At 37.3% G+C, this 9,134-nt stretch overlaps 2 protein-coding genes across 2 annotated transcripts; one reads left to right on the top strand and one right to left on the bottom strand.

The window, feature by feature from the left end:
- The first annotated feature begins 1,346 nt into the window (after positions 1 to 1,346).
- LOC135629527 (uncharacterized) lies at positions 1,347 to 2,094 on the top strand. Its single transcript, XM_065137027.1, has one exon. It carries the CDS (start codon positions 1,445 to 1,447, stop codon positions 1,874 to 1,876), a length of 432 nt encoding a protein of 143 aa, XP_064993099.1. The 5' UTR covers positions 1,347 to 1,444; the 3' UTR covers positions 1,877 to 2,094.
- A 522-nt stretch (positions 2,095 to 2,616) lies between these two features.
- LOC135629526 (scarecrow-like transcription factor PAT1) lies at positions 2,617 to 6,586 on the bottom strand. Its single transcript, XM_065137026.1, has 2 exons — positions 6,491 to 6,586; positions 2,617 to 4,609 (listed from the first exon to the last, which is right to left on the bottom strand). The coding sequence occupies exon 2, from the start codon at positions 4,461 to 4,463 to the stop codon at positions 2,853 to 2,855; it is 1,611 nt and encodes a 536-aa protein (XP_064993098.1). The 5' UTR covers positions 4,464 to 4,609; positions 6,491 to 6,586; the 3' UTR covers positions 2,617 to 2,852.
- Positions 6,587 to 9,134: the final 2,548 nt, after the last annotated feature.

The raw sequence follows: 9,134 nt of genomic DNA, 5'->3' as shown, positions 1-9,134 counted from the left end.
TCACAAAAATAATTATAATATCTAGAATTTAGTTAGAATAGAGAGGTTACACTATGACAAATATTACTACAAAGATGAAGGTTATGAAAATAATAAATCATTAGTACATTAGACATGTTACATATAATAAAAATATATAAATATAATTTTAATAAATTGAGTCTTGTAACTCTCATCTATGTCCATATAAATAGATGAGACTTGTCAGTAAAAGGTCTTAGAAAACGTGAGAAAAAAAAGCGTAGACACTTGTCGACAAGAAATAAAGTTTTGTATATCTCTTGCACCATCCCTCAACTCCTCAACAACTCAGTATCTCATCTTTTCATTCTACCGTTTTGATCGGATTATTTTTTTATTCAATTCTAATAACTATAGGTCAATCACATCAATTGTAATATCTGATCTAGACTTACATGGAAAGTTTGACAAAATTTTAGACTAACTTATAAAGTCTGATAAGTATATTATTATAAATTTACACTAAAATATTTTTAATTAATAGTTCAATGTTATTTCACGTTTGAATGGGTAAAACCAATTGCTTCTAAAATTTGAGGCTCCGACAAAATGTGAAATATTATTTATACGAAATTGTGATCAAACTTGGGTATGCTTGATCTTACTTGTGATTGTTCCTTCACTTTCATTTGCCTAAAATGTTCATTTCAGATTATTGCATACAAACATATCAAAAAGAAGACTTTAATATATAGAAAAGAAAAACAATCCAAAGCAAAATGCATGAAGCCAAACCTCCAACTCGACATTTACTAGGGAAGTCAGCCTCAATTTGGAAGGAGCCAATTGTCGCCACTTGAACCAGTCTTGCTCCTGCCACATAAAATTAGTATATGAGATTGATGGAGATGTTGGATTTGGGTCAAGGCTTGCAACATGAGTGCCAAGACTAGACTATAGCCAGCTACATTATTTGTATAATAAAATATATAATTAGAATGTTTGAGCTAAGCCGAACTCCAACGTTGACTAATCGAAAAGAGCAATTCAGCCTCAAGTTGACCGCGACAACATTTTAGCGTCTTGTTTAAGGTATTATTATTACACCGCTCCTACTTCCATTGACATTCAAATAAACACAGAGATTGGCGTAGACGTCCAACTTCCAACCAAACTGCGCCTGCAACGTAAATGCTACGTTGCATTTACGTTAGGACGTCAGATCCACGGGAGACGATTTCAAGCTGTCACAGCTAAATCATCCAAAGTCAAGAATGCAGCGAGAAGTAGCCCATCGAAGTTGACTTCCTTTGCCAATGCATTGGTCCAAAGACTGTTGTTTGTGGCAGCAGTCCCGTCCTATAAATTCTTCCACCTCTCCTCCATCTTTCGCCACCAGCCTTGAGCCTTCTCATCCCCTAAAGCTTTCTTTTTCTTCGTTAGTTCGTTTCTCGGTGTTTATAGTCCAAGCTAGTTAGCGAGGATGGCGATGCAGATGATCGAGAACTACAAGGCTGAGGCCGAGGTCTACCATGGAGATCTTGCCCTCTGTAAGAAGAAATCCATGCAACTACTCCAAGAGCTGGGCCTCCCCAAGGGACTGCTACCCCTGGAGGACGTCCAGGAGTTCGGCTACCACCGCGCAAGTGGATTCATGTGGCTCGTCCAGAAGAAGAAGATAGAGCACACGTTCAAGAAGATCAAGCAGCACGTCTCCTATGCCACCGAGGTGACCGCCTTCGTGGAGCAACGCAAGCTGAAGAAGATCACAGGTGTCAAGACCAAGGAGCTACTTCTCTGGCTCTCTGTCGTCGAAGTGTTCATCGACGATCCCTCCTCCGGGAAGATCACCTTCAAGACTGGCACTGGGCTCTCCGACAGCTTCCCGGTGCCGGCATTTGAGGCAGAAGAGTAGAAGAGGAAGAGCAACTATAAGACATGTGGACGTTCGTATAAATCTAGTATTTGAAACTGTCCTGTCACTTGATTTGTCAATGTTTCGTGGTGGAAACTTCTCAATGTGTGCTAAATATAGGTTTGTACTTCTGTCTAGATATTTCTAGCGAACATGCGTAATGTTAATGTTGTTCTGTATCCCTCTATTGATGATGCGATGATAGAAGAACTATTCAATTCTGCAGTTTCTCCTAAGAAGCAAGCAAGTCTAAACTGGTTCTGGTTGATTCAAGAGGTCAAAACAGTGTGGTTGACCACTAAGATTGCATCTCCATTTCAAAAACATGGTAAATCAAACTCACAAAGCGCAAAGAGCATGCTGCGTAGAGAAAGTAACTTCCAACAAAGATGGCTTTATCCAGTTGGTTGTGGAGACTAGAGAACAGAGAACATTAGCTGACAAGTTCCAGTAGGTTGTGGAGATTTCCGTGTTCCTTGGTATCTTCCTAAATCAACTTCAAGATTTATTCCTCTGTAGGCCAATTGATAAACCAAAGCAACATAAATCGATACTAAAAGAAAGTAAACTTGGATAAAACCAATGAAAAATCAGCACTTAAGACAGGAAGTTCATCACCATATGCAGTAGTCTTCCACAGCCACGTGGATCCATAAAAAGAATGTGCTATGTTGTCACTTTACCTAGCAAAGGCTGAGAACAATGAAATGAACTTTCTGATAAAGGCCTAACAATCAATATGTAGAAGTGCATGACGTTTCATTTCCAGCCACACAGAAAGTAAACACAGCAAAAGTGCCTAAAAGCAGAGCACAATTAGTTCTAAAGACTTGTACAGCTTGATCGATGTTGTCAATTACAATCCGATTATGCCCAAAAAGGTAGGGCCTAATTCACGATACTGCAAAACCTACAGGTGTTTCTTGAGTAACATGGGGCTGAGGAAAAATCAAAGATGTAAGAGCAGCTTGTCACTTTATTTCCATGCACAAGAGACAACCAAAGCTCTATTCTTCCATCCAAGATAAAGCACACCGTCTCTCTCTTCAAGACGATAGTTCTCACAGTAGTTCTCTAAAAGCATCTTGATTGTTGCATTCACTAAAGGACTCAGAGGATATGGCCTGAATCCAGCCATCATAAACCTCGACCTCCATTTCCCGAAAAGCTCATGGCGCTCCACCCTTTCATCTCCCTCACATGCAATGATGTTAACTATGTCTCGTGCTAGGCAATGCTGCTCCACGTTGATCCTTTCCTTGTTCTCCCTTGGAAGAGTCACATCTATCGACTCAAAGATGGCAGCATAGTAGTCTACAGTTTCTAAAAATCTTGGAAAGAATGGAGCAGTGTTTGTGTTCGATTCCTGCTCCACAAGAGTAACAACTGTTGGAGACAAGCTCTTAATCATCTGTAGAAGTCTATCTCGGTAGTTCCTTATGCTCACACTCTCATCTGGCATGTGATGCAGTTGGAAAGCAAAGTTAACGGCCAATGCCTCCCCAGGTCGAATGTCAAGATGCTCAAGTTCTAAATCACACCCTGAGAGAGCTGCGCCATGGAATTCAAAGGGCACATTGCATGACTTGGCAAGCCGAGATAACCTCTGCCCCACAATATGTAGCCCACCACCACGGGCGTAGGCAGAAACAGAGTCATCAATCCCAGTTATTCTTACACGTGGAGGCCCACCAGGTCGTGCTGCAAGAGCTTGAATGAGAGTTACCCATTGACTTCCCTGGGCAATCTGGAAATCGATAATATGAACCATGTTCTCACCCTTAAGAGCCTCAGCTATTGCTCCATTTGCAGACATATACCCAAACTTGAAGTATGGGCATACATCATAAAGAATGTGCATGTATGAGAGGAGGTCGGAACTAGTGGGTTCTTTACACTTCAAAGCCTTGTATATGGAACTTCCCGAGGAAGCCAGCTTAGCTACGAGGCCTTCCAACAAGTATGCTCCCAGACGTTGAATTGGTTCCCCAGAGACTGATACCATCTGCCTTAACTTTGGAATTAGCCACTCAACCACAAGAATATCATTGTTTTCTACAGCTCGAGCACAGGCTATTAGGATCTGTTTCAAGTCTCCTCTAGGGGTTCCCATCACTTGTTGCCACTTCTCTTGCTCCAAGGAGATATAGCTGGAGTAAGCATTCTCAAAGCTGTCAATGCTATCTGAATCAGGCCCAAGCATTGCAGCCTCTATCTCCCGTAACTTATGCTTAAGATCATTTGAGTCTTCGGTAATACATGAATAGCTTATGGGAGAGTCATAGTTGTTATCTGACTGAGAATCTTGATGAGATGCGGGGCTCCTGCTGATCGGGGAGTAACTAGGAGAAGATGGAGAGTTATGAGTGGTAAAATTCGCAGCTTCCGAGGAGGACTCCAGAGTGTAGAATTGGTCATGAATTGTCTGATGATGGGAGTTCCCTTGTTGGAATCCATCAGCAGAGGAGTCACAATGTGAAGTTAGGTAATTTTGAGGCATAAAACGAGATTCCGGATCTCTCCCAAGGTTTTGATTGTATGACTGATGCTGTTTACTTAATACTTTGTAGTTTGTTGAAGCTTGCATTGATATATATTGCAGTGCCGCTTATGGAGAATCTGTTAATTTCCACTTCTAACAGTATCTGAGGCCTCACATAACAAGGTCATGTAGAAACATTTATGGGCATAAGCACCCGAAAAGGTTCTCTACCATGCCAACCACTGAATGATCTGTTCCAAGAAACAACACTGCTATCACTTTCATGGAATATCTTGGATTGAAAGTAGATCAGGATCTCCCAACAAAATAAAAAGACAGGCTTAAAGGAGCATATCCATGGACATTAAGTTCAAAAAGAAGAGTAAATTGGACATCATACAGCAGAAACACCAAAAAGTAACTAGAATGTATAAAAATGTATTGGCATAAGGGCAAAAAAGGTTCTCTATCATGCTGACCACTAAATGATCTATTCAAAGAGGGAAACAACAATATCACTTCCATGAACCATCTTAATGGAAACTAGAATGGATTAGGATCTACCAATAATTTGTGAACAGTTCTAAAAAAGCATATTTGCGGCATTAAATAAAAAAGAAGAGCTACCACTGAGTGTATAATAATTCAGATAGACATCATACAATAGATCTCATCAACTAAGTTGCCCTTTTTTCTCAAATATTATTTTTCATTTTGTGAACTAATAAACTTTGGGTAAAACAAAAAGTCTAGCATGTCTTACATTTTCAGTTTGAACAAAAATTAGACCGGAATACCAAAAACCAGAAATGGCTATTAGCTTGCAAAATAAGAATTAGATTTCTTTAGAACAAAAATTGTACTTGAGTGTTTTTTTTTTGTTCTGGACTTTCTTATGGTTCCAAAGCATCCATCCAGAGGATGAACTTTGGCAATAATAGTAAGATTACTTCTTTAGAGGTAAGGAGAAGTTGTGAGACCTGAATTGGGATTGTGGAAACAAGCTCTCCTTATTTAGAGGTAAGGAGAGGTTGTTTTCTTCTAGGATTTCTTATGCCTCTAAAGCGTCCATCTAGAGAGCGGACCTTGGTGTAACGGTAGGGCTATATATATTGACCCTCAATATAGACTCTACATTGATGGGAGCCTCATGACGGGATCCTCAGCACATTACAAACATCTTTTGTTCCAAAAAAAGAACAAGAACAACAGTTTGCATATTTTTGTTCAGAGTATTCACATGCCATAAGGAAAAGGAACAAATTTTTACAACAAGCAATTCTGAACAGATATTAATAAATTCAATAACACAATAATAGAATCATTCCAGTGTAGTTTACGCAACCTGAGTTTTAATTTGATCCTAGATTAAACTAACTTAAAGCACCAAACTCCAAATTCAGATAGTTGACAAGGATATCTGCGAGCAGATAATCAGTCTGTAGGTACACTATTTATCTTCTTAATCGGAAAAAAGAGGAAAAAAAAGGTATCTAAGAGATGAGCATTGTCTTACAACCTTCTACAATATTCCACAACACATATATCCACATAAAAAAATATCACGATATAAAGGGATAAAATACATCAACAAGGAAAGAAAGGAAAGGAAAAAATAAGGGAATGGAAACTAAAACTAAATGCAGAAGTAAATGACAATTGAAAGATCTTACTCCCAAGTCCCAGGACAATCCCTAGCTCGGTTAACTTAGATCCAGGACAGCAATGTTTCTCTCCTAAGCCTATAACTAAATGAAAAAAAGGGAGACTATCAAAATCTACAAAAAAAATAGAGATACTAAATCCCAACTATAGGTTAAAATTCAAGCGTCTCAACAAAAAAGGGTCAATTTTTCTGATGGGGCTTCCACAGCACAAAGAAAGGCCTCCCAAACACCATGAAGTATTACAAAGATTAGAAATAACTAATGAAGCCAAACCCCAATCTTACACAAGTCATCAAGCACAGATGTGAGGAATTAAAGTTCAAAGACGACAGAGAACACTTGATGACCCAAGAACTGAGCAGGGACATCCACCACAAGAAAGGATTGAATGAACAAATCTTTGAATTCCAAGATCCACAACCCCTAACACAACACATGAAAGAACTAAGATGAAGGTTGACTGACCACTGCATGGATCTCAGATTCCAGTTTTTAACTCCCCGCACATAGAAAGGAGACAGCAATCTGACCCAACACATCCTCAACAAAGGAGCATTAAAGACAAAGTAGGAACAGCCCCTCCATAGAGTGTCCCTATACTTCTTAGAAACCACTGTTTTGCCACTTACTGTGCCTGTAAATTCTTTTTTCCCAACGTGGAATGAAACTGTTGGTACATACGCACAGAATCCAACAAAAGCATCTCCCAAACGCAGGGGCGCGGATCATCAGCTTAACTGACAATCAAACTTCTATATTGTATTATAATCAGGATAATTCAAATTCAGAAAAGAAAATTATGACCACACTGATAGGTCATTTTGATTTGTGATAAAATATTTATGTGTGAGATATATCAATAAATATCAAGAGAGTGAAATGATACATATTTAAATCTAGTTCATATTCTAAAAATTTAGATCGTTAGATTATAGATTGTACTCAAATATATGCTAATATTTATCAATATAACCTCATACATGAATATTTTTTAGTATTCTTTCAGTATTCACATGTGACTCAATTATTTGTCAGGATAGGTGGTGCGATCAATTTTATTCGTAATCACCGTAAGCTTAATTATTTGACGTGGCTAATTTTGTCTGCACCTTAAGTTTGACTTTTTTTATTAAGCTCATCTTAGCTCAAATATATATATTTTTTTCATCCTCATCTATCTTTCTCTTTTTCCTTTAAGGATTCTTTTTATTTTTTATCATTCAAGTTTGACATTTTTTTTCTTTTTCAATCATCTTTTTTTTATTTTTTTGACCGACTCTTTTTAAAGAGAACCTTGGCTCTAATAGTATGTTAGAAATCTTGTAATAACTAATCCAAGTCATTCTGATCAAGATAAACATATATCTTTTAGGATATCTCACTTTATCTCATACACATGAATATTTTTAATATCTTTTCCTGTTCTTGTATGGGTTTAGGATCTTTTTCTTACTCTTAAGGGTTCAAATTTTAAATTTCTATCGGGACAGTTTACTCATTCATATCTATCCATAGCGGTGCTGACTCATCTTCATTCGATTAAACTATAGTTTAATCTTTTTTCTTATGAAACTTGACTTTAAAAATCTATTAACAATGAGTGAGTCAAATTCTTGTTAACATAGAATTGGTTTTTAACTCAGTATATATTAACTTTAATTAGACTTATTCATTTTTAATAAATTTTTAACATAATTAAAATTGTTAGGATCATTTACTGAAATTACATCCTCCCACGAAAGCCAAACGGAGACAAAAGACCCAGATCTATGTTACCTTCTTGACACTCCATTGAATAAATAGAAAATAATTATTGAGGACAAAGTAGGAAAGCAAGCTGAGACAAAGAGAGGAATCTCTAAAGGATGCTTCTTCCTGCGTCCAACTATATAATAGTGATCTCGTGGCTAATGTCCTTTCTTACGCAATTGATGAGTCCAAGAATCGATCATAAAGCAATCCAATGACTTTTCCTGTTGACAGAAATTGTTTATTTAGAAATGAATTTGGACAAGTGTGAATGCACAGGCTTTCATTTCGGTGATTCATGGGTTCTATTTTTTTTATACGATGATTAGGAGGACATCAACGTGCACTACTACCAAAAGCACATCTTTTTGTGGTTCATGAAAGTTACCATAAAGCTTTAAAAATGTTTCATAATGAAGAAAATAATCCTTTTGAGGAAGAGTGGAGGCAGTTGTCTGGGCCAAATGAAAGGAATCATCATGGATTTCCTTTCTTCCTTATCTATGGATAGAACTGAAGTCAGGTGTTCCTTTGATTTAAATCGAGTATGGAAGGAGGACAGCCTGAATTAGCAGCATCTGCAGACTTTTTGCCAATCTACCATCAGCACCTGCAGCTTTTGCAGATTTGGCATAAAGAAATAACCTATAATAAGACTTTGGTACATCTGTCTTCTTTTGAAAGGCTGGTGATTGGAGAGGGAAGAAGGCCTAAAAGAATCTTCTGGTTGTTCCAGCATAAAGGAAAAACAAGTCATTGCACTAACCACTTCAGATGCTCCAATAGGATTTGCATCTAATTTTGAGCTCCTTTTCTTTTTGTTGGATCTTTTCATGATCAGTCCTTATGATTTGAAAGACGAGGCATAATCTGTTTTGGGACAATAAACTTATTGGTGACAGAATTAGGATGATTCAAGCTTCATCTGTGAAACACTAAACATCTGAAATGGTATTTTTGTGGTGAGACATCTCCCTTCTCTTCCAGTTCTTTCAGTAAGGTGTCATAATTTGTAGATTAGGTGGGTGGAAGAGCTTTGCCAGAGAAAGCAGGGCTATTCACTATCACTTCGTTAGGGTTGCCTTCTTGATGTGGATTGGTAATGACCTTTTTATCATCTAGCATCCAACATATTATCGTAATATCTCATTGTGGTAAAGATCAAGTATGAATCACTAAAATTATATTTCTATTTGTATGAATAAAATTATGTATACTATGTATTTCCTATATTTTGATAAAAAAACAACAGCCAAAAAAACCAGAGATGAATGAATATTTATTCTCATATTCTCTTTATATATATACATCATAAATTCTTGAGATTTTATTTTTTAACTTTTCGATTATATATATACAT

Source organism: Musa acuminata, chromosome BXJ3-1, assembly GCF_036884655.1.
Source record: "Musa acuminata AAA Group cultivar baxijiao chromosome BXJ3-1, Cavendish_Baxijiao_AAA, whole genome shotgun sequence".
Taxonomy (NCBI): domain Eukaryota; kingdom Viridiplantae; phylum Streptophyta; class Magnoliopsida; order Zingiberales; family Musaceae; genus Musa; species Musa acuminata.
Note: the sequence above shows the minus strand (reverse complement) of the source record. Positions and strands in the feature narration are given on the sequence as shown.

Coding starts and splice junctions, on each gene's coding strand:
- LOC135629527 (XM_065137027.1), top strand. CDS start 1,445: ATGGCGATGCAGATGATCGAGAACTACAAGGCTGAGGCCGAGGTCTAC.
- LOC135629526 (XM_065137026.1), bottom strand. CDS start 4,463: ATGCAAGCTTCAACAAACTACAAAGTATTAAGTAAACAGCATCAGTCA.